Source organism: Salvelinus sp. IW2-2015, linkage group LG16, assembly GCF_002910315.2.
Source record: "Salvelinus sp. IW2-2015 linkage group LG16, ASM291031v2, whole genome shotgun sequence".
NCBI lineage: Eukaryota > Metazoa > Chordata > Actinopteri > Salmoniformes > Salmonidae > Salvelinus > Salvelinus sp. IW2-2015.
In genome coordinates, this window is record NC_036856.1 from 14,449,972 (window position 1) to 14,476,317 (window position 26,346).

Genomic DNA, 26,346 nt, shown 5'->3' on the forward strand with positions numbered 1-26,346 from the left:
CTTTTGTAAAAAGACCAATTTGAGCAAATGCAAAGAACAAATGAATTGACATTTGATGGCATTGCCTCAGAAAGTGCGAGTGGAGTGCATCTGATCAATGCTGGCTATATTCCCTGGAGAACAGACACATTAAACAGTTCAAACCGGCCCTTAAAAGCCTGGATTATTGATTGAATAATTTTCCAAAGTTTTATTTATTTTTATCTCTGGGGCTGAAGCGGGTTGGAGTAGGCTGGTAGGTGGTGGGTGATGGTGTTTTCTGTGTTCAGATGGCATGGTGGTGAAGTGGGTAGAGACTTACCCCTGGCAGTGTTTTCTGTTCATGGAGGGCGTTCTGGGCTTTGATGGCCGACTCGCGGGCGCAGTAGGTGAGGAACGCGCAGCCTGAAAAAAAGAAAAGGGGGAGATATTAACACAAGTCTATCTGAACACTGGGGACTGAACACTGATGAAAAGAAAGGACACTAAACACGGAGTGGCAACACTAGCTRAGTCACAGAACAAGAGGAGACTGACAATAGATATCAACCCTAGGTCAGTTACTGGGCACAACAACACTCGACAACAACTGTGTTCAATCGAATCCCCTCCACCCACAACATTGGGTCCCCATCAACCTCGCTTAGTCTCAGGCTCTTGTCAGTCATGAAAAACAACACCCTGGAAAGGGGATGTGTCCCTCACAATGAGGCAGCAAGCGCTGCTACTGGGGAACAATCCCTCCCTGCAGATAGACTCAATGCAGACATACACTCGATTTTCTTCCTGTCTTCAGCTGGCCTTCGGGCTGAATGCTCTCTCTCTCTCTTTCTCTCTCCCTCACTCTCTCTCTGTGCCTCACTTTCTCTTGTTTTTTCTCTCTCTTCTCTCTCCCTCTCTATCTATATCTCTCTATCCCAGCCCCAGTGCCATAGATCAGCCTCTCCCTGTCCAAAGCGCCTACCATGCTGCCGTGATGCACAACACTGAACCCTTCTGACAGCAGCAGAGACAGCGAGAGGGAGCAGGGCCGCAGGACAGAGAGGGGGAAAGAGGGATGGGAGGACTCGAACACTGTGCAGACGGTGGGAGGGATGGGGGGGGGGGGGGGGGGGGGGGGCGGGGCTTCAGGCCTCAGGGCCCCCTGAGCACAGAACAAATGCCCAGCCACAAGAACACCAGGTGACTACCACACATACACACATACAAACACACACACTGTCACTCTCGCCCACTGTCTGCCAAATAAAGAGCTCCTCCTGCTGGCAGACAGCCCAGAGAAATGAGGTAGATGAGAAGAGAGAGAGAGAGATTAAAGAGAAAGAGAGAGAGACCCCGGAGAGGTATTGATGCAATCATTTACCCCTGACTGTCTGAATAAATACATTTGGTAGTGTTATATTAATGAAGTTCATGTCTGAATAAATACATTTGGTAGTGTTATATTTATGAAGTTCATGTCTGCATATATAGATTTGGTAGTGTTGTTCATGTGCGTTACCACACACTATCATATTTCTGCCATTTTAGAGAGAGTTTACTAGAAACCATCCCATTTCGGATCATATTTCAACAGGAAAAATATATTCAGTGGGTGGTGATGATGGTGTCTTTAAAGAGACAATATTCCTATCATTCCCGATGTTGCATATCACATCACCTTCATCCGTCCATAAATTCAACACCTCATTCAACATCTCGCACCCTGTAGSCTGGCTGTATTACGACATGCTTATGCATCTATCTATTTCCCCTGAGCAAAGCTACATAGACTTTCAATGACCCCAGCATTTTRCCCCCAGCTATTCTTTTCTCAGAGCCAGGTCAGTGCATTATAGTAACCTTTGCTACAGTGCTACACAAAAAGAGGGGGTGCTTTGTCAGGCATTGATCCATTGATTGGCCAGGCCGTGTTACATCCCTATGCCCTACGGCCCTATACAGCCCAACCGTCTCCCAGCACAGCAGGCCTGCTAGTCTCTGCTCTCTAGTCCCTGCTCTCTGGGTCTGTATGTATGTTATGGATGGACAGTGATGGAGTCTGTCAGAGGTGACCACCTCAGTCTTAAGTGGCTGACTGCCTGGAGTCATGGTGCATCTCTCTTCACACCCCACCCCTGGTCCCCACCGGCCCTAACCTAATGATTTCCGATGGCTACCAAGCAAATCACTCTATCATGATGCTTTCTTCCCCACATAACATCAGCCCTGTCTCACTGAGGAGACCATGGTACTAAATGGGGCTGTGTTGTTGTTGTTATTCTGTAGGAATTGTGTTGTTGGTTTATTTGACAAGTGCCATCCCTATCTCTCACTGAGCAGGGCCTCGTTTGCATATTACAATCACAAACACTGCCCAAATTGGATTTATTCGTTAATGTGTAACACATACGGCATTGAGAATAAATTAATAACAACCATAATGCCAACAAACAAAGGGGAACATGAACTCCATTTAAATGTGCTTCTATGTTCTTTAATGTAAGGCTTAATAAGAATCCTCTGGCCACGGGCGAAAGCTCTAACAACTTCCTAATTGGAATCCAAACATGTACAAATAGCCAGCGTTGCATTGCATACCAAGTGTGGACGTCGGAGCCTGATGAAATGGTTTGAAACACGACAAACAGCGATGTAACCCAGAGAGAGAGGCTGGTGGTGTTGCTGACGCAGCGAAGGGAAGGCACAATGTGGAAAATATGATCCTACCGAGGCATCATTTGATACCAATCTAAAACAGCCCTTATCTCACACGTTGATTTCGAGTGGAGAATCTCCTCTTCCTCCTACTCCTCCTCCTCATCTGTTCCTATATACTCCTGTCTGACGTGTGGCTCCACTACATCAGCTGAGGTAGCTACAGAGAGGCTACAGAGAGGATAGAGAGGCTACAGAGAGGCTGCAGAGAGGATAGAGAGGCTACAGAGAGGATAGAGAGGCTACAGAGAGGATAGAGAGGCTACAGAGAGGCTACAGTGCTGATCAGGCTAGAGGGACATATGGGGGCATTGGGGTGACTGTCTTTCTCTCCCCAGCTCCACTGTGTTGAGATGGTTTGTAATTAAAGAGACTTCTCCTCTGCTCCCCCCCTACTCTCCACTCCCCTCCTCTCCTCTTCCCTCCTCTCCTCTCCTCCCCACCACTCTCCGACAGTAGCCATTTGCAGGGTTATTTCCTGCCGACGAGGCCCTCCATTACTAGTGCAAAAGGGAACGTGTGTCTGATCCAGCACCTTTGGCCCTAATCTGTGAAGTGTAGGTAATTCCTGCTAAGTGTAGAGGTCCTACTGATAAACCCATCACCGTCCCCCCCTCCTCTTACTCTCCTCCTACTCTTCCAGAATCAGCACTTATTCTAAGAGCCTACTACATTCAGTCCCTACTGTCACACACAGACACAGACACACACAGGGAGACACACACACACACACACCAACGCACACACACACACACACACACACACACAGCCCAATGTACACATAGGCACCACAGCGTCTCTCACTCCATCTTTCTATTCCCTCTCTGTGCCCCAGAGGACCCTGCCCCAGTGTAATGAAAAGGTGTGAACTTCCCCTCTCCTTGGCATTTACTCCACCAAAAGTGTGAAGGTAGCAGAAACAGAGCCAGCCCTGGCTCAGGTCTTTAGTCGCTGCCTGCCCGCTCCCTCACACTTCATTTGCACTCTGTGGGAAATGTCATCGCCGAGGGTAGATTACTTGCTTACTTCATTTACTGCTGGAAGGGCTTTCTGAGGGGCCGGAGCCCAAAGTGCACATCATCAGCACTGATACAATGTGATTATTACCTGAATCAGTGGCAGGCGTGGCGGAGCTCTGTGGCGCAGATTGACTATGAGGGGTAATCAGGGCTAGTCTCAGAGCAGTCCTTACTGCTCTAATCCCTCCCTCACCCCCCAAACCCCTGATCCCAGATCTGCACGCACACAGCCAACCACCAAGCCACTGCTTGAGGAGAACAAAGGGAAAAGGTGGGGGTACTTTCCAAAGAGCTTTCACTCATTGTTCCGACAACAATATTTTCCCTGCCCCAGCCTAATTACCTTGTAATGAGTGCTGTAATATAAGCAGTACTCTAGCGTAACCTGTAAACCTTAATTAAGTCAGGCACGTTAAAGGGAGCCGCATGCGGCTGGGCCTCCATCCTCCAGCACTGCACCCTCCTGCACTGTAATTTCAATGGTCTCAAGACACTTCCTCTCCTTGTCTCTTTATCTTCCATCTGCTCTAATATGAAAGACCTCGATAGGTGAAGGAAAAGTCAAATTTGGCAGGCAACATATTGCTTTCACCTGCATTATCATGTCACTACAAATGAAGGTGGGGTGAGACAAGGAGCGGAAGAACACTCAAGACTGTTGAGATCCTTTACGCTAGTCAGGGAGCAGAAGGTATTCTAGCAGTTAAGAGCATTGGGCCTGTAGCCGAAAGGCTGCTGGTTCGAATCCCCGAGCCGACTAGGTGAGAAATCAGACGATGTGCCTCAACAGTAACTGCTGCTGTAAGTCGCTCTGGATAAGAGTGCCTGCTAAATGACTCAAATGTAAGAGGACCTGGTGTCAACACTGGTAACGGACCCTGGTAGCTTCTGTAACCCCTGGTGAAGGAGACCCAGGCCATTGATTTGTTGCTGTGCTCAATACACTACGGCCCCTGAGCAGGAAATACATCCCGAAGGACACGCTCCAGGTCTGTGTGGACCAACACAGTTGTGTGTGTCCAGTAAAGGATTTGTGTTTGTACCAACTAGCTCTCACAGTCTCATGTCAGAATTAGACGTTCATCCATGTTTCTCGGATGTCATTTTTCAAAGTTGTTGCAAAAGGTTTAAGTTTAGGCATTAACTCAGAATTCTTAAGGTTAGGCATTGACTCCAAATGGTTAAGGTAAGGGTTACGGTTTGGGATAGCCATAAAACATTGCTCGATTCGAACTTGCAACCTTTGGAATCAGTGGCAGATGCTTACYCCCATCCTTCATCCCCGTCCACAACGCCCTAGCAAAACTGAAACCTACTTGAAGGTAGCAGCGCTCACTATTGTTTCCATTCCATCTCCCGACGTCCTCAGACATGGATGGATGTTGAATACTGACTTCTATCACGGGTAACCTGGCTGGTGTGTACAGTAAGGGTCTCGGCCTCTCGGCTGGGTGGCGGCGTGCATAATGAGGATGAGGAACACCGTAAAACTGAATCATTTGTTCTGAAAGAGGAATCAATACAGTACAAATCCATTGGGGGGAAAAATGGGCTGAGAAATAGGCCTTGACAAATTCACACATACTCAACCACAGTAGGTAATTCAGTCGTTGGTTTGTAAGGTTGAAGGTTCTCTTGGGCAGTGACTTAAAAACAATACTACTGTAAAGTCCTATAGGGCCAATACCGTGGTGGGAACTTGGCACCTACAGTGGATGTAGCTTTCCTGTGTGGACTGACTAAATGAATGATCTCAGCCTGCTTTAAGCCTGTGCCAGGCCAGCATTATAAATACATCCAGTGGCCTGCATCCCTGACGAAGAAGCTAATTGACACCATTAATGGATGGGGTTTCAGGGTGCAGTAAATACTGTGTCCGTTCACAGTGGTGCGGCCACGCCAGGCGTGGGTGGACTGACTGAGAGAGAAACATGGCTTAGACTCCTCATCAGATGGAGGGCAATGGGAGTTTACCTGCCAAGTCCCCCCTTAGCCCACAGCTAAGGGATTTACAGGGGAATCAATAAGAAGTTTTCTGTGAGCCCCATCAAGGTCAGAAAACTGCATCTCTTCCTCTTCATGTTCTATAACAGGCCCTGGGAAAAACATGAACATGCCCTGACCATAAACACRGCATAGGCAATACTACGCCTGAAAAATACTATAGGATAGAAAGAAAAAGAGAGTTATATGTTAGTTAGCCACATTGGCATTTTTGATGTGATACCCACACTATTACTGCCTTGTTTTCAAAAAGCAGTGCGATTTGAACCTCGAGTCAGATCAATTGATCAGAGTCAATTCACATTAGTCAAAGATAGGCAGTTCCAAACTGACTTGGTCTGAGAGACAGATCCGCTTTTGAGGTCCTTTGATTTTACAAATTGGGAAAGGTGTCTTTAAAGATGAAGCTTCAAAGCTCCAAGGCTGGCGATAAAGAGAGGGATGAGAAGAAAGAAGTCCCCCTCTCTTCGCCCACTACGCATACACTGCACTTTATTTCCCAGCGCCCATTCATGCGGTATTTGGAGAAAACATTAATTGCATCTTTCCAGATTCCTTACTAAATAGACTAACGAGTAAACCTTGCTGCACGCTCCTGTCTTTTCGACTAGCGATTATGTGCTTTGAGGCACAAAGCAGATTCCTCATATACACACAGATTTGAAATTACGTGCAACATGCCTAATATTACAGATTTTTTTTCTCTCTCCCTGAGCATTTTCTTCCTCTGACTACTGGTCTGGAATGATAATAATCATTAACACAGGTGGTCTTGCAAATGAGCAGGTGCCACCGTGTTAATTGTATTGATGCATTTCCTGGTAACGGCGGTGGCCAGCGTTACGCTTCCAAAAATGTCTCGTCCTTTAAAGCCGACCACTGGCACGGTGAAAGAGAGAGAACCTTTTTAGCTCGTCAGTTAAAGAGCTATAAACTCTCAAGGTTGTGGAGCCAAAAAGCTGCCAATATACTGTAGATAGGATAAATCATCTGTTATTAATCTAGTCTTTTTTTTATTATTAAGGCGCCGTTATCACTATGAGTAGTCAAAGATGGGAAAGCTGGCATTTTGGAAATTACTATAAGATGTACATCACCAGAAACGCAGTGACAAAGTCATGGCTCCTTCATTAATCTAAGCCCTTTAAAACCAATTATTATTCCTACATGGCATGAAGCCACTTTACTGTACATACTGTACATCTGCACCTTCTGTTACCCTAATTCCAACATTCATGTGAGGCATCTCCAATACACTATACTGTAGCACCAAGCCATTGGCAACATGCTGTTCCAGAAGACCTCTCTATCTGGCAGTGGAGCGATTAGAGCGTTACCACTCCTCCATAGGATGGAGAGATGAGGAAGTGAGAACAAAGCTGGGGGTGAGGAATAGAGAACCCCCCACAGTGGGCTACAGCTGCTTTTCTCCCTTCCTCACCTCCCTCCATCTCCCCTCCCTCTCCCCAGTATGGGAGCAGTCTTTAGGGGGAGGCTGGCAGGCAATCAGTGATGTCATGCCAGCAGCACAGCGATGGCAGCTTAACCTATTTTCGGAAATACCACAGATTTCTATTTATAATCATGCTGAACAGCGTGCATCACCACACGTCCCTCATGGACCAAATATATTCAGACATTTTCCATCATAATGGGTGTTTTCATTGTTTCACTGTTGATTTGTAATTAGTTATTCAGGACATATGTTCGTAATAGCAGTATTACAGAAATATATTACATTTACACATTTACATAAGTGGTAAATAGGCAGTGGTAGTAGTAGTGGAAGTAGTGGTAGTGGTAGTGGTAGTGGTAGTAGTGGTAGTAGCAGCTGTAGCAGTATTACCAGTAATAGCCATGGTAGAATATTTATATTAGGAGTAGTAATAGTATAAATAGTACTAACAGCCTCTAAGACTAGTAGTAGGTAAAAACAGAGCACATATTAGGCAAAGTCACAGAATGGCACGTGATCCAGACAGAAACTCAGCTACTGCTGTCTTCAATCATTGGGCATCTTTTGAGTGCAATATCATTACATTTTAAATGTTTTACGTCAGAATTTTTCAGCGACAGCCATGTACATACAGTATGCTATGCATTAAAGCAGCAATATATAACTTTTTGGGCCACCTGACCAAATTCACATAGAAATGTGCGTTATAGATCTATCATTCTCATTGAAAGCAAGTCTAACAAGCAATAAATCGGTGTTCTATTTCTATGCTTCCCGTCTTTTACTTTTGGTTTTGTACACCAGCTTCAAACAGCTGAAAATACTCTATTTTTGGTTATTGAAAATATATTTCACAGCGGTTTAGCGGTTTAGATGGTACAATGATTTAATACACTATGCATTGCTTGTTTTGTCATACAAACTGAAATTAGCAACCAGGAAATTTAATTAACCAATCATACAAGTAATTTGACTTTGTTTTTACCAATCTAACTACTGTACATAACAACATAATGGTAATAATTTACTTGAATGGTAAATCTCAACTGATAAACTGGGTAAATCAAAATGTACCCGAGCCCTATTCACAATACAGGTGAATGCATATTCAGTAGGATTGAATCACTGGGCTTGTTTTGGCTGATTTCATGGGGCTACAGAATACAAAACAATCTCGTTCCCTTGAATGTGGCACTTATTTTATTGTACTGATCAACAACATTTGCATAAAAGTCGCTTCTTTTATAAAAGAGTGTGCTGTCTCTTTAACCAGTAATGACGTCATTCACGAGCCAAGAGGGGTGCGGCCTGTTGGAGCCCTCAGTTCGCTGAGGCAATAAATCTTTGGCTGAGGGAGAGACTTGAGGTAGACATGCTCCAGTACCTTTGGCAACTAAGAATGTATCCGCTTTGGGCTTGATGTGTAGTCCATACATGCATAATCTATGAGCAGAATTACCCTTTTACCTCAATTAAACACAAAATCCCAAGTTTGAAAGTGACTGTTTTCTTGAAGCTGAGCCACGCCATTTTCCCTACATTTCCCTACAAGTGGGACACCACCCTAGCAATTTGAGTTCTAGCCAATGAGATTCAGCCCCTCGCATTTGAGTGACAGCTAGCAAAAGGTCTGCCCAGCATTATTCAATGAGATTGCAGGGCGGGCCCAACGGCTTAGTGGACACAGCAGCGAGAGAGAGCGAGAGAGAGAGAGAAATTACATGGTGCACCTATCTGCACATAAGTGACTTAGCAATTTTTGGGGACCACTTTTGGCTTGTGACTGCTACTTTCAGAACTACTGGGTAAAAAGTATACAAAAGTACCAGAGAATCTCTTTAAGTGAATGGATAACGRTTTTGGTGGCAATCAGCTTTGAAATCAGCATATTTTGCGTTACGGTTTGCATATTATCACAAACAAAGTACTAGGGTAGTGAATTAATGTTAGTTTCAGCTGTAAGCTAGCAAGGAAAGTCAGCCTACAAAGCTAGAAGATACCGGTATCGTCTTGCATTGTAAAGATATTCTAGCCTGTATGATTCTAGCCTGTATGGACATTGTTTTGCAAACAATAATTAATAGTTTCAACATAAAAAATGCTGTGTCACATTATTCAAGTGTGTTAACTTCTGTGCAGCATGAGTGGGGAGCTAAACATGATGCAGTCCAGACTCCCAGCGCAGGCTAGCAATGAGTATGGGGAGCAGGCACAGTGGCTCCGTTTGGGACATTGGCTGCGCTGATAGACAGACTTGATCCGTGAGACACATTTGACAGAATTACCGAAAGTAACACAAATTCTAGTACCGACCAGTTTTTCATGTTCTAGTATCGAAAAAGTACCGACGTTTCGGTATACCGTGCAACACTAAGCAATAGTATAAGTAGTAATAGCAGTATGATGAGCAGTAACATGTCTGGTATTACTGGTGTGTTTGTCTTGAATCAGCAGCTCAGGGGTGATTTTATGTTACACATCTGCTAAACTTGGCCTCTGCACCTCCACCTTAAATCCCTTTGTTTAGGTCCCCCAGCCCTCCACAATAGATACAGCTTTAAACCTGTCTGAAGACTACTCCATTACCCCAGCTGTCATGCTCAACACAACACCTTAGGATAGAAGAAACCATTTGTTTCTGCTGCTCTGACAATCACTTCATCTTTCTCACTCCACTAATCCATTGTTCCTGCCCATGTGTCCATCTGTCACTTGTCTTCTGTCCCCTTCTCTGTCTGTCTGCATCCAATACGTGTGGCTGTGCTCCCTCCCATCCCTCTCTGTCAAGTCTGCCTGGCTGACACTGGCCACCCTACATACAAGTATGTCTCTGCGACTGCATTAAGGCCCCATTCTAAGAGATGGGATGGCTTGACTAATCTCTGATTGTTTTTACTAAAACAGGGGGATAGCGGGTTCTCCAAGGGCACAACACCGTGAGAAAGACAAATAACAGGTATCTTATTATTTTCCCTGGCTTGTACCAAAGAGGCTTTATCGCATGACTTCTCCTGAAGCGTTCCAAAATGGAGAGGGATTATCACAAACATTACATTAAAATCTCCTCAACGTTGTTATTTCATTTTCCCAGRTTCTAAAATGAGTCAGTGCCGGCCAAGCTCAAACACAACATTAAAGGCCCAGGGCAGTCAAAAACGTGATTTTGCTGTGTTTTATATATATTTACACACTATGAGGTTGGAATAATACTGTAAAATTGTGAACATTAAGATAATGCCGATTTAGTGTAAGAGCCCTTCGAAAAGACGGCCTGAAATGTCAACCTGTTTTGTGAGAGGGAGCTTTGGCCTTCCATGGTGACATCAACATGGAGTAAATTAGTTAATAGACCAATAAGAAAGAGAGTTCCAAACCTCTCTGCTAATAACAGCACATTTTCAGTTTTCCCCTCCCACCTCAACCACTCCCAGACAATCTTGGTTGAAATTCTTGGTTGAGAAATTGCTCTTTGCTAAGAAGTTAGTTTATTWTTWTWTTTTTATTAAAATGGTCAAAAAGAATCACAGTAAGGTACTTCATTTTTACCTATAAATGATTTGATATTGAGATAAAATTGGCTGCATTGGACCTTTAAAAGAACAGAGAGCGTTACTTACAGAACCATCGCCACTCTCACTGTCTTTATCTCTCCTCCTTTCTCCTCTCCCCTCTTTCTACGGTACACTCTGCTCTGCAGGAGATGGCACTCCTTTAAGCTCAGCACCATACAAAATAGATAGGCCTCTATCCTCCTACTTAGCCCAGCGGAGCATGGGTGAGAAGGTGCTGTACTTTTACCACCCTACCGTCTACGCCTTTTAAAGAGAGAAGTCGGCAGACTAAAACATTTTGAACTGTCTCCCTAGTTCTTACTGCATGTATTTTAGTGACCTAAATCATTTTAACTTTGAAGAGGGAAAAATACTTTGGAAATGTATTTTCATCTTACTTTGCTATCATGCTTAGCAAAACAAAACAAACAATAAAGCATTAATTAATTCAAAGCCCCTCTAGCAAGGTCTCGCTTGAAATAGAGATTTTAATATAAATGGATTTCCTGGTTAAATAAAGGTAAATAAATAAGAAAAATGCATTATTAATTTAACTTACTGACAAACTATTCAAGTTGCACAGCATGCTATAAAAGTAAGATGCATGAAAATAGGACAATTTATGACAAACATTACTCCTCTTTCAAAACATATGCATGAAGGCTACCACAAAATCAGCAGTCATTGTCAAAAACATTCTGTGAAGTTAAAACATGGATCCAAAGTCGAATGTGTAACTTACGAAGCATAATCAATAGCTTTCTTCATCACTCTGTGGCACTGTGACCAAAACCTTGATTTGACATCACATCTCCAAATCAAATTAACTGTGAATAGGGGGTGTAAAATAAAACCAAACCGGAAAGGTCACCCAACCCAAGACTCAATGGCGCAAACATCCTTGATGATGACCTCCAGTCCAGACAACAGCTGATAAAACCACAACTGTGAAATCACCCGCAACCAAGGTTAATGGAAACCAATTCATTTCATATGCATGTAGCTGTGGCTACAAAGACTACCAGGCAACTTCTCAAAAGACAGTCCATGTTTTCCCACAGACGTGCCCATGTCTCTGCTGTAGCAGAGAGCACATCTCTGAAAGCAGAGAGCACATTGATAAAAGGTCACTGAATAACAGCCTTCAAAGATGCCAGGAATGTCCCCACCCTCCCACTCACTCTGCCACCGGTAAGTGTGTGCCCAACGGACACTGGCCTACAGCAGAGACAACGACCTACAGGACTACAGCTCATCCTGAAGTCAAGGCCCACAGCTTGTCCTGTCAGAGCCAGTTGAACTGTTACATCTTTTACGAGGAAACCCTGTAGCTTATTACAACATCTACAGACATCAGAGGGTTGTGAACGGAGCTCGGGTATTGTATTAGTCTGGTGACCTCCGTGCCCAGATTCACGTCAACATGCTTTTTGCTTATAAATCATTGGATCAAAAAGGGGTGTTTTAATTAAATTGGGCTTTGGGTTTGAGTCCAGATATAGGTGAGGTGAGACCAAACCTCAATATGAACAGGTTCTTTTAGTTTTTTTGGTTCTCTTTTTTTTCTTAATTTGGCTTAAAGCCCATTCTAACCATGATGACTGCATATGCATCGAATTGCGATGGCTCTCGTCTCCTGCGGAATTAAAGATCTGTAATGTTGTCAATATAACTTCAAACTTTTCCGCCTGTGCGAGATCTAAAATCTGTCAAAAGCCTATCAGTAGGATGCCTGTATGGCTGTGTGTACCATCCCAGCAAACGAAAATTGGTTCTGGGAAAGTTCCCAGAACATTCGTTAGGTTACGGCAAATGTTCTCATAACACAAAAACTGTCCAGTCGTGCTGATGATTATACAATGTCTGTATAAAACATTCGCCTTATGTTGCAAGAACATTCCTAGAACAAATGTAATCTGTTCTTTAAAGTTTCACTGAATGTTACATTAGGTTGGTGGAAAGGTCTGGTGAGAAAATTGTGGGAACAATCACAAAAGATATGTTCGCAAAACACAAAAACTATCCTGTTTCAAATCAACATTTATTGGTCACATGCTCCGAATACAACAGGTGTAGACTTTACAGTGAAATGCTTACTTACGAGCCCATTCCCAACAATACAGAGTTAAAAAGTACGTTTTAAAAAAATAAAAAAGGAAATACTAACACAATAAAAACAACAACGAGGCTATACACAAGGAGTACCAGTACCGAGTCAATGTGCAGGTGTACGAGGTAGTTGAGGTAATTGAGGTAATACAGTATGTACATGTGTGTAGGGGTAAAAGTGACTAGGCAATCAGGATATATAATAAACAGAGTAGCAGCAGCGTATGTAACAGTCTGAAAGTGTGTCTATGTGTGTGTGTGTGTGTGGCGTCAATATGCATGTGTGTTTGTGTTTGGTATGTGCGAGCGTGTGTGTGGTGTGTGTGTGTGTTGGAGTGTCAGTGTAGTATGTGTCAGTGCGTGGGTAGAGTCAAGTGAGTGTGCATAGAGCCAGTGCAAGAGTAAGGGCCAAAAAATGACGATAAAGAACTAAATAATAAAGGGATCGTTGTAACTGTTCAGCTGTCTAATGGCTTGGGGGTAGACYCTGTTCAGGAGCCTTTTGGTACCAGACTTGGCGCTCCGGTACCGCTTGCCGTGCGGTAGCAGAGAGAACAGTATATGACTTGGGAGGCTGGAGTCTTTTACAATTTTTGGGGCCTTCCTCTGACACCACCTGGTATAGAGGTCCTGGATGGCAGTTGCCATACCAAGCGGCGATGCAGCTAGTCAAGATGATCTCAATGGTGCAGCTGTAGAACTTTTTGAGGATCTGAGGGCCTGTGACAAATCTTTTCAGCCTCCTGAGAGGGAAGAGGCTTTGTTGTGCCCTCTTCACAACTGTGTTGGTTTGTTTGGACCATGATAGGTCCTTAGTGATATGGACACCGAGGAACTTGAAGCTCTCGACCCAGTCCACTACAGTCCTGTCGATGTGAATAGGGGCGTGTTCAGTCCTCCATTTCCTGTAGTCCACGATAAGCTCCTTTGTCTTGCCCAGGTTGCGGGAGAGGTTGGTGTCCTGGCACAACAATGCCAGGTCTCTGACCTCTTCCCTATCGCCGTGTCTTCGACAAACTTAATGATGGTGTTGGAGTCGTGCGAGCCCACGCAGTTGTGGGTGAACAAGGAGTACAGGAGGGACTGAGCATACACCCCTGAAGAGCCCCGTGTGGGGGTCAGCGTGGAGGATGCGTTGTCGACTACCCTCACCACCTGGGGCAGTCCCGGCAGGAAGCCCAGGATCCAGTTGCAGAGGGAGGTGTTCAGTCCCAGGGTCCGTAGCTTAGTGATGAGCTTAGAGGGCACTATGGTGTTGAACTGAGCTGTAGTCAATGAATAGCATTCTCACGTAGGTGTTCCTTTTGTCCAGGTGGGAAAAGGAAGTGTAGTGTGCAACAGAGATTACATCAACTGTGGATCTGTTAGGGCGGTATGCAAATTGGAGTGGGTCCATGGTTTCTGGGATGATGGTGTTGATGTGAGCCATTATCAGCCTTCCAAAGAATTTCATGGCTACAGATATGAGTTCTATGGGGCGGTAGTCATTTAGACAGGTTACCTTGGCGTTCTTGGGCACAAGGTCTATGGTGGTTTGCTTGAAACATGTAGGTATTACAGACTGGGTCAGGGAGAGGTTAYAAAATGTCAGTGAGGAGACTTGCCAGGTGGTCAGCGCATGCTCTGAGTACGTGTCCTGGTAATCCTTCTGGCCTTGTGAATGTTAACCTGTTTAAAGGTCTTACTCGCATCGGCTACGGAGAGGGTGATCATACAGTCGTCCAGAACAGCTGATGTGCTCACAACATTTTTCAGTGTTGCTTGCCTCYAAGTGAGCATAGAAGGTATTTTGCTCGTCTGGTAAGCTCTGGGCAGCTCTTGGCCGAGGTTTCCCTTTGTAGTCTGTGATAGTTTGCAAGCCCTGTCACATCCGACGAGCATCAGAGCCGGTGTAATAGGAGGCGTCAGAACCGGTGTTGTGCGGATTATTCTAAAACGTTTCTTTTAGGGTGCAAAAATCATTCACCTGATGTTACAAGAACATTCCTAGAACACATTTAATCTGTTCTTTAAAGGTTCCCAGAATGTTTCATTCGGTTGTGGGAACAGTCTGGTTGGAACATTGTGAAGAAATCACAAAAGACATGTTCCCAAAACACTAAAACTGTCCAGTTGTGTGGATGATTCTACAATGTTTCTTTAAGGGTGCAAAAAACATTCACCTGATGTTACAAAAAAGTTCCCAGAACACATTTKGTCTGTTCTTTAAAGGTTCTCAGAATGTTAGGTTGTGGGGATATGACAAGAGATAGGTCCCCAAAACACTAAAACTGTCCAGTTGTGCTGACATTCAGATAATGTTAGTATCAGGGCACACAAAACATTCCTTTGATGTTGCAAGAATGTTGACAGAACAGCCTTTCTGAGTTATTTAAAGGTTCCCAGAACATTTAATTAGGTTGTGGCAACAGTGTGGGTACATTACAAGAGATAGGTTCACAAAACACAAAATATGCTCAGTGTGATGACATTCATACAATGTTTAAGTTAGGTTGCACAGGATATTCCTATAATGTTGTAAGAATGTTGACAGAACACATTGTCTAAGTACTTTCAAGGTTCCCAGAACATTTKATTAAGTTTGGGGAGTTGTCTGGGATGTTGCACTAATATTCTTGTGTTATTCACATAGGTTGCACAGAACATTCCCACAATGTTCCACAATTTCCAAAATAAGTCAATTTTTATGACATTCATAGCGTATTTGTTTTAGGTTTAACATAATATTCCATTGATGTTTACGCCAATATACATATTATCTTGTCTTGGAGGTCCTCAGAACATTTCAAGAACATTTAGAAAATGTCATATTTAAGTCTTAGCTAATATTTCCACAACATTCTCAGCATGCAAAATTGTAGCACCTTAATGCAGATTGGAATAGATACCAATTATGMTTCTCTCCAGATTGAATGACAAGTCGCATTTGAATGTGATAGAGACCCATAGCATTTTAATGTAATTCGTAGCACATTTGAAGAGCATTTAATCATACACACCCGACCATCATTTTTACACTAAATATGCTGAAATCTTTCTGAAGGCACTGTATATTCTGCGTACRTCTGGACCCATATTTACAAGGTATCCAAGACTGAGTGCTGATCTAGGATTACTTTGCTTTTCAGATCATGAAAAATACAGCAAGGGGGACCGTATCAAGCGTCTCAAAGTAGGAATTATATTTCGGGTACGTTTTAAACGTTTTGGGAACATACAGTGGCTTCAGAAAGTATTCACACCCATTGACATTTCCACATTTTGTTGTGTTACAGCCTGAATTTAAAATGGATTAAATAGATTTTTCCGTCACTACAACTTCACAGAGATTTAAGAATTTTTTRAAGAGACTTGCCCAGAAAGAGTCAAACCTGTAATTGCTGCCATGATTCAAACATGTATTGAATTAGGGGTGTGAACACTTGTGTAAATGAGATATTTTTGTATTTTATTTTCAATAAATTAGCAAACATTTCTAAAAACACGTTTTCTCTTTCTCATGATGGGGTATTGTGTGTAGATGGTTGATATTTATTTTAAATGTTTATCTATCTTGAATTCAGGCTGTAACACAATAAAATGTGGAATAAGACAAGGGTTATGAATTCTTTCTGAAGGCACTGTATCTCTTGTAATGTATCCACACTGTTCCCACAATCCAATAAAATGTTGTAGGAACATTTAAAGAACTCAGAAAGGCTGTTCTTCCAACATTCTTGAAACATCAAAAGAATGTTTTTTGCATCCTGATAAAAACATTATCTGAATGTCAGCACAAATAGACAGTTTTATTGTTTTGGGAACCTATCTCTTGTCATATCCCCACAATGTTCCCACAACCTAAAMAAACATTCTGGGAACCTATAAAGAAAAGACAAAATGTATTCTGGGAATGTTCTTGTAAGATACTGTAGGTGAATGTTTTTTGCACCCTAAAAGCATAGGTGGGTAGTTACGCACTACAATTAACGCGTTACTTGTACTTAAGTACATTTTTGTAGGAACTAGTACTTTTCTAGTTACTCTCTGTGGGCTGTACTTGTACTCTTACTCAAGTAATTTCTGAAAGGAATAAACTTACTTTTTACTCCGTTATATTTTACCAAATRACTTAAGTGACACAGATTTGCATTATTATATCGTCGTTGTGAGATGAATACCTTGTCACTCCAAATGTTGTGATTACCTGTATTTTTTTACATTAATCGATACTATTGGTTCCCCTTTACGTCTGTAAGAACGTTTCACGACCCCTTGACCAATGAAATATATTGAAAAAAACTTGTCAAAGCACAAAGTCCATTGGCTCTCAAAGCTTTCCGTCAAACCCCGTATCTCCACCATGGCTCTGAAGCACATGTCTTTACTCCTAAGGAGAGTTTTGTTTGTGGGTTCTTAGCCAAACCTGATCAMAGGTAAGTTTCACTTTAATTACCTTCTGCCTTTGTAATATTATATATTTCTGGAGTAAGAAAAGTATTAATCTGATATAATTCTGCTGTTGAAATTATGTTTTGAGGGCGAGTGAAAATGAAATGGCTAGGTAGCTAACTAGCTAGCTAGATAGTTTGTTTTGTCTAACCCAGAATCTGACAATGTTTTTAGCTTCCCATATGATCTTTGCTTGTTGGCTAAGTTTACTAGGCTAAGTTTACTAGCCAACTTGTCATTGGCATAAAGAGACAGAACAGACTAATCAGATGTGTGTGGAAATCGCTAACTAGGTAACACATTAGGTTGCCACTGGATAAGCTGGCTAAACAAACATTAGCTAGATCAACCGGTCAGCCCAGCACAATCCTCCCACTCCATTGCATTCTCTCACTGCGTGTGTGTGTGTAAATGTCATTCTGTTTTCATGATTTTATGAGAAGGCCTATAAGCWCATACATGTATAGTGAAACAGTATGTTTTTGTGCCATATAGCTAGCTACTAGAAATATATTTTTTAATGTGTTTATTTTTATTTATAGCTTGTAGCAGCACAACCGAGGGGGTTGAGAAGGAGAGGATCGGAAGAGGATGGGGGGTAAATTGTACCTTGGCAGGAAAAATATGATTTGAGTTGACTATGGCAATTGATATCTGCACTGTTTAATTATTTATTACTTATATGATTCTTACCTGAATACCTACCTTGATGTTTAATTCCATGCTGAAATGTGTCTGATTTGCATACTGGTAACATGATTGATAGTGACATTTCGATATTGATTGATGTTTGACAGATCCTCCTTGATATTTCATTCCAAGTATAAAATTAAACATCACACTTGGTGTAAATCTTTTTAGTATGCATTCACCATCACATGTACTTGAAATTATATTGTGAAATGTATTTTCATTAATTCTGTTGAAATTGTGAAATTACTCCAATGTCTCTGGTACCGTTTATGAAACTGAGCGCATTGATAGATATTAAGTCAACTTTGAATAAGAATGTAATAGAAACTGTACCTGTGCTGCAGGACATCTGCAAGATGGTGCTGGCATGCTTAAATAATAAATCAATGTCAAATCAATTGCACTAAGCTGTTTTTCTCACAATAAGGTGTAAAGAATGACCAAACTAAATGTAACTAGTACTTAASTTGTTTTCTGACCGGATACTTTTTAACTCTTACTTGAGTAGTTTCTTAAAAGGGCTACTTTTACTTGAGTAAATTACAAGTAACTACTTTTACTTAAGTACAGATTTTCAGTACTCTACCCACCTCTGCCTAAAATAAATGTTGTATAACTGCACAACTGGACAGTTTGTTTTGGGAACATATCTTTTGTGATGTCCCTGCAATGTTTCCACCAGACTGTTCCCACAGCCTAATGAAACATTCTGGGAACCTTTAGCGAACAGACAAAATGTGTTCTGGGAACGTTATTGCAACATCAGGAAAACATTTTATGCAAACATTGTATAATCATCAGCACGATTGGACAGATTTTGTATTTTGAGAAAATGTTCTGAAACCTTGCGAATATTCTGGGAACTTTCACAGAAACATTACTGGTACATTGTGTTATTACATTACCTGTAGAACTTTTGGGGAATGTTCTGTGGTGGTTGTTACAGATTTTGTGGACATTTTTGTGAATGTTAGAACATTCCAAGGATATTTCATTCATAAAAAAAAAAGACGTTATCAAAAACATTCTTTGAATGTTTTTGGGATGCTATCATTTAGGCCTGGCGATTTATACCGCATACCAGGGTATTTCCAAAAAACGACGGGGGCTGCGGTGCGTGCTACGCCACTGCTTATAAGTTAAGTATAACTATAAAAATCTAATTTGTGTCAAATTATACTGAACAAAAATATAACTGTAAAAATTAAGAAAAACCCTGGAATGAGTAGGTGTGTCCAAGCTTTGACTAGTACCAGGAAAAGCAGCCAACATATGTGGGCACTCCTTCAAGACTGTTGGAAAAGCATTACAGGTGAAGCTGGTTGAGAATGACAAGAGTGCAAAGCTGTCATCAAGGCAAAGGGTGGCTACTTTGAAGAATCTCAAATATAAAATATATTTTGATTTGTTTAACACTTTTTTTGGTTACTAAATGATGTGTTATTTCATAGTGTTGATGTCTTCACTATTATTCTACAATGTAGAAAATAGTAAAAATAAATAAATAACCCTGGAATGAGGGTTATATATATTATTTTTAAAGCGCCCCCTTGTGTGCACCTCTGGTAATATTGTATACCCTAGTATGGTACAGAAACGGTATGAACTTCTAGATACCGCCCAACCCTATTATCATCCTAATGTTAGGTTTTATCTAACAAGAACTTAATGGGAATCTTAGCTGATGTTCTGCGAATGTTCCCGGTTTGCTGGGATGGTACATACAACTCAGTTTATGGTATGTAAGTAAWTTTGCTCCCATCTGTTTTCCCAGAGGGGATCCTGTCATACCGCGGTGCGGCGCCGTGATCCTTAGTTCTTTCCATATTAACAGCTTCAATATGGAGGAGCATCCCTTGAAATCAAATATGAGAGGTTTGGAAGCTGGAGATTACTAGATTACTTTAGTCAACACTCTGGTACTGTTACATAAGGTCCTTGGGGATACTGGTCTTGTCTCTTTTTAATACCATTTGATTTGGGTGGGTCTATGTGCTCTTACAGTACCGTACAGCTTGAATCTGCCACTCCATCTCTCCCTTATTGCTGAGCTACTACCCCCACTGTGGAGCCCATCCATCAGAGGGGTAGAAAAAATACAACTTGAATAAATATTTCATTAGATTATTCCTATGATTTAATGTGCTTCTGCCTGGCTGGGGTCTATGGCAATATCTCTGGTCCATTTATAAATACATTAACACAATGATCCCCCAACACTAGCTTAATATTGATACTCGGCTGCAACGGAAGGCAGACGGGAGCACCGTGTTTGTATTGCCTGTCCAGTGTGTTGAATCACTCCTGCCATCACCCATCCTCCTCCTCTCATCAAGTGTGTGTTTATGTGTACCGGTCTTCACAGCTATTCATTACCAATTTTACAATCACCCCGGAAATCTGTATCTGTATTCAAAAGTGGACCTGCTAAAATGGTCACTCCTATGCAACAATAACTCTCTTACTAGCAACAGAAAAATACATTCAAAAATGGCTTTGAGGGATTTTCATGTGCGAGTCTGCCAATCATGAAGCTGTCAGCATACGTAAACCAAGAAAAATACAATTGCAACCTTCAGGTAGCCTTCTCACAGAGAAAAACAACAAATATATAACTGAAAGCCTGTTGTGTGAGTGGAGCCTAATTAAGACCAACGGGAGAAGTTTTCACTGAGTGATAAATCCAACATCAGGAAATACCAATTTGATGACAATAATTGGCAGGCCATCGACAGTGCAGGCAGAATTAATCATTTGAAGAGAGAGACTAGACTGCATTTTTAATTGGCGAAGGCAGCCACTGTTTAGGGAGACGAGCAGCTGATCACCCAAGAGGCTGAAGCTTCAGACAATGCACATTTGCTAATCCTCTCGAGTCAAGTTATTATGGCCACACATTATTATCATGCTTTACAAACTAATTCCTTGTTTTCCCTGATGGATTACCAGAAGAATCAGTCAAAGGGAGGGAAGGGAGGAGAACACAATAGACTATGTATATAATGACAATCAAAATGACTGAATATGACACAGAACAACAACTACTCAGTATGTGTAAGGACCTTTCAAAGAACACAATTTTGCTTCTCGGGAAAGTGTGTGCGTGTGTGTGTCTGTAATTTTGAGGAATAATTCTACTATTAGATGACATTCATAATCCTTTTAGGTTTATAAAGCATTGACAATAGAATAACCAYTGAAGTGCAGAGGAATAGTACTGGGATGATTTCTTACTGGAAATTGTGTGGACAGGATTACATTTCAAATACATTCATTCAACTAAATCCTGGCTATTTATATTCATGAATAAGAATAGAAACTGACTTTGATATTAATATTTTGGGACTGACATCTGAAATTGTTTCCTTGAATCTGAGTACTAATCATATTTATTCATGTTTGGAGAACGCGCCATCTAATCTATCAAATTAGTTGTTGAGATAGGTAATTAAGCTTGATATAATTATCACATAAAGCAGAGATGGTGCTTGTCATGTTTGAGGAAGTATATGTTCACTAACGAGTAAACCTTGGTGTTATCTAACTTTTAAAAAATCCCAAATAAAATCTATAAATTTACATTTATTAATTTAGGAAGCAATGTTTTACCTTTAGTAATATTTAGTCACGCGTTAGTTTAAGGTAAAATGCCTATGAGACTTCCTTACAATAAAATAACAAAGGTATAAAGTTAACAAGGGTATGTCAGCCCAAATGCAAAAACCCACAGAACTGTGAATAAAAGCAAAAACAACTTGTTATTGAAAGCTCTTACACAACATTTTCAAAAACTTGTTTTAATTTACAGTCGCTAAAGCTGAAGAAAAGTATGATATAAATGTTGACAAAATATCTAAACTAAAGAGAAAGAACCTGTACATTGTAAACTACAGACTAGCTGTTGACATTACAGGTTATGTCGATTCATCATTGAATCATCTTTCTGACACTGAGAAATTGTGCTCATATCTTCCATACGCACGCCACCATTCAGGGCCGACTTCAATTATCACACAACAATTTGTCGAGTACCAAGTACTGCAGTCATTATGCAATGCAGTACAATAACGTTTTACTCCTTACACACAACTAATGCCAGATATGGGATGTTGATAAATACTTTTATTATAAGCACAAGCGCACACACACACACACATATAGAGACGCTAGCTCACACACACACCACTCACATTGGAATGATGGCCATATTTAAGAGCGGACGTAGGGTCCTCTCAAACTATTGACCTCTGARGTTTGATCACCAACCATAGGTGAAACAGACATTAAGCAGAGCATGAGCTGAATGATTACTGGCTATTATTTCACCTCATTAACAGAAAGACATTGGAAGGGACATATTCTAGGAGTGGCTCTTCACTTATAGCAGATACTGTAGGACATAAGAAATTACAAATGTGAATACAATTTGACCAGCCTTATCTCACCTGTGGATAATGTAAAACATGGATTTGGGTTGATTGTTGTACACCCATCTGACAAGGTAAAAATATGTCGTTCTGCCCCTGAGCAAGGCAGTTAACCCACTGTTCCCTGGGTGCCGAAGACGTGGATGTRGATTAAAGCAGCCCACGCACTTCTCACCTCTCTTGTTTTTTGATTAACGTCACATAGACATGTATCTCCTAAACAGGGATATCTCTGACTGTCATTTGGTCACAAATCAAGCAATTCTGACATCCTTTCCTGCTTAAAGTGTTTGGGCCGTCAGGACCATAGACAGCTACGGGGCCTGATTCCCATTGATCGAAATGTCATTTATCACTATCAACTACCATGTTGCAAATTTGAATTTACCTGGATGGAATGACATCTTATTTTAGCCTTATTTGATCATGAATCACAATTGTTGTGGCATTGTGTTATTGATTTATTGTAGACACAACAATAGGCTAGCCTATTTAAAATATAGCCTTGTAATGAGTGGTTTTGGATCTTGGTGTCTGGCTGACAGTGGGGATTTTGGTTTTACACTAAATCCATGGAAGTAGGCTATTGATGTAGGAAGTAGGCTATTGATGTAYGAAAATAGACCACCACCATTGTAGGAAGTAGGCTATTGATGTAGGCTAAGAATTAATTACACGTTGGACATATCATGACCAATAGATTTTTTATGGAAAACAGCTTAGGCTAAATGATCACTTGCCCATCAAAATGTGAATATAATAATACCATAACCATCAAGAAGCTTTCGTTTATTGGTGGCTACAGTTTCCATGAAGATGATGCCCTAACACTGACGATGATGAATAGTGCAACGTCGTTCACTATCACAGCCTAATAGACCACCACCATTGTAAAGTTAAATGGCGTCGACGACTTTCCCCGACTGCAATGGAAAATCTCGAATCTTAACATTCTCTTTTTGTTGGTGCGCGAATTTACATCCACTATCACGAACCCTACTTAGCTTCACACTAGCAGCATCACCACTGCTCGTGCGGTATCGAGGTCTGTCATCTTGTGACAGTCCTTCCGTCCATGTTTTGTAACATTTTGGCACCGAATTGAGTTGGTCGTGTTGGGATCGTAAAAGATGGGACAGGCTGGGGAGATACTTTAAAAAGGCATCCCTTTTAAGCACCTCTGGCCCAGTTCTGAGAGAGAGTTATGAAAATACAATTAAATTGAATACATTTCTGTGAAATATTAGGCCCACATTGTTAGAAATCTGAAAACATTCAAATCATTTGGATAAGTATGCGTAAAAACAATAGGCTATGAATCAGCGTGAGACCAAAAGAACTATGAAATCTCCCTATGTGCATGCCCATTCAGTGCCACGTTAGAATATTTGGGAACCTGAGACCACGACTATTTGTAACAATTATTAAATTGTATTTTATCATGCATATATGATGCATTCAGTCTGACTGCAATTCTGAACAATCATTTAGTGAGCTAAACGTTGAGTTAGTCAAACATGCATAAAACATTTGGTGCGTAATGCAAAAGACGCCACCCATGCGACAGACAATTGTACAAAATATTCTAATCATACAGCTAGCTGTATTAGGCCTCGCAATATGCTGTTTGCTTTTGGGAAGGGGGAAGGGGGGGGGCACACGTTACCTTTGTGCATGCCGGTGTATCGGTCCTTCAGAACAGTCAGTTCGTGGATTTTCCCAAACTGTTCAAACAGAGGTTTCAGGTCTTTTTCCTCTAAGTTCCGCGGTATCTGCCCGATAAACAGCTTTATGGCATCTTGGTCTTTCATGTTGCCGCTCTCCGGATGAATTGAAATGGATTCTGACCCGTTCATGGGTTTAGGAAATGTGATCTGAGAGTACTGGTGCTGGTGAGGAATAAGTAGTAGTGGTTGTTGGATCGGTGTTGCCCCAGGTCCAGTGAAAACCAGGCTGGTGTGAGCGGGATGGGGCTGCTGTGGTTGCTGCTGCCTTCTTGTTTCAGTCTGAGTGAATCTGGCCATTCTGAGCTGGGAGCAGACTGGATAATAATGACAACACACACACACAGAGAGAGAGAGAGAGAGCAAGCACTCAGCTGGAAACCAGGCTCACTTTCTATCCGAAACACAACAAACTCGCACACACATAGTACAGAAGAGAGGGGGTTGATAGGGGCGATAACCACCGAGCGAAAGCCATTTTCACCGCTCTCGAGCGACACCCACAGATGTCAGTATGGTAGTGAAACATCGGAGTGCAAATTCTTTGCATTTTCCAACACTTGCCTATAGCGCGCAGCTGCAGCGCGGCATTGGGGGCGTTCCTGCATGTGGGCATTCCTGAATCTACAAGAACGCCCCGAGCATCCCACCGGTTCCTTCATGAACACCCCTCTTCAAGCATCCCATCTGTTCCTGCATGAACGTCCCCCTCTGAAGTACGCCATTGGTTCCTGCATGCTTGTGACACTTTTGAATGTGGGTCAAAAGGGAAATAAATGTATTATCTGAGTTTCTTCGACCCCGCATCCGGAGTCCTCCTTGCTAGATACACCGGTAGACAGTGTCCTTCACTCCCTCCTGCCCTCATCATCATTAACAGAACTGTGGGAAAACAGTCCCCAACAGGCGATGTGAAGGACACTGTCTACCAGTCGACCCCGCCTCCCGCTATCACAGCAGGTTGGAGGCGGAGGCAACACGTGTGCTAGCTAACTAACTAGCTAGCTTGCTAGTTAGCTAGCACATGGTGTGTTACTAACTAACTTGCTAGTTAGGGACACTGTGTGCTAGTTAAGCTAGCACACAGAGTATGCATCTTGCACACAGTGTCCTTCGCTCCTGCCTGCCGAACACCTACCCACGCAGTTGTTAACCGAACTGTGGAGAAACAGAGCCCTACCGCTGGGGATGAAGGACACTGTCTACCGGTGTACTGCTAGATAGATAGCTACCGGTGTCACCCGCTCCCCTTCTTCTGTGGAGTTTATTGGCAGCTAGCATCCGCCTCCTGCCTGTCCTAGCTTAAAAATGGACCAATAATAGAAGTATAAAGATGCAGGAACACCACGAATTGCAGGCTGCAATTGCACCCTTCTCACACCCAAAAATGTGACCACCCAAAAATGTGACTTTTGAACATTTAAATCAATGCCATGGCGGAATTTCAATGAATAATAAATACAAAAGGAATGGGAATCATTCCTCCGTCAGTACAGCAGGCCCCACCCTTTCCCTATATAATGTCGAGAATTTGGGGGACTAGTCCTTTCAGGACTTGAACCCACCWCCGTCCTTTGCTACACTACCCCATTCTTTCAGAAAACACGCCATTGCGCTTCTCTGTCTCAAGTCCCTCACAAACATGCTTGCCTTTGATTGCCTCAGAGTAGCTCCATCCCACTTTTGACACCAYCGGAGGAAATGTGTGTACAACATGGTACTGTCCTTTTAATTCATATTTTAGTCTTCATTTTCTTACATGTAGTTTCTTATAGGCTAGATACTGCTTTACATCTCCAGGACAAGAACTACAGCAACGTTCAATGCAAACAAACATGTGCCAATACCCTGTTAAAATTAAAACTTCCCACATACCGTCAATCTTTTATTTTGTCCCATTACCTGCTCATTGTCTTGATGGTCTTGCATAGTTGATTGCAGTGATAAATCCATTGGCTTCTTGCTCCCTCTTCTGGAATATAAAAGGAGTCTACAGTTTTGTGTGTATTACTTCAAGAAACATGTCTGCATTTGCCAAAGATGAAAGGAGACATAGTTTAGGCCATCATAATATAATTCAACAAAATAGTACCCCGACTCAAATGGCCATCGAGCCCCTCCCTTCATGTAGGATTTATTAACTTATCCTCTCCCTTTACAAATGTTGTCAACAAATMACATATTTTCTCTGCAACTAAAGCCATAGTTTATATAGCCAACTAATAAATACAACTAAATACAGAATTAAAACACAGA

The 26,346-nt window shown here is 42.0% G+C and overlaps 1 protein-coding gene and 1 long non-coding RNA gene across 2 annotated transcripts; one reads left to right on the forward strand and one right to left on the reverse strand.

Moving 5' to 3' along the window:
- Positions 1–265: 265 nt before the first annotated feature.
- On the reverse strand, positions 266–24,542 carry LOC111975933 (CUGBP Elav-like family member 5). Its single transcript, XM_024004605.2, has 2 exons — positions 24,033–24,542; positions 266–384 (listed from the first exon to the last, which is right to left on the reverse strand). Exons 1-2 carry the CDS (start codon positions 24,388–24,390, stop codon positions 266–268), a joined length of 477 nt encoding a protein of 158 aa, XP_023860373.1. The 5' UTR covers positions 24,391–24,542.
- On the forward strand, positions 17,139–18,568 carry LOC139028934 (uncharacterized). The gene is made up of 2 exons (XR_011481159.1): positions 17,139–17,230; positions 17,789–18,568. It is a non-coding gene; the product is annotated as an uncharacterized lncRNA (long non-coding RNA).
- Positions 24,543–26,346: the final 1,804 nt, after the last annotated feature.

What these genes read in the sequence shown, in the direction of transcription:
- LOC111975933 (XM_024004605.2), bottom strand. Translation starts at nt 24,390, where the DNA reads ATGGCCAGATTCACTCAGACTGAAACAAGAAGGCAGCAGCAACCACAG. An exon ending in ATACACCGGCATGCACAAAG is followed by an intron (nt 385 to 24,032) that starts GTAACGTGTGCC and finishes TCTTTTTTTCAG; the next exon opens with GCTGCGCGTTCCTCACCTAC.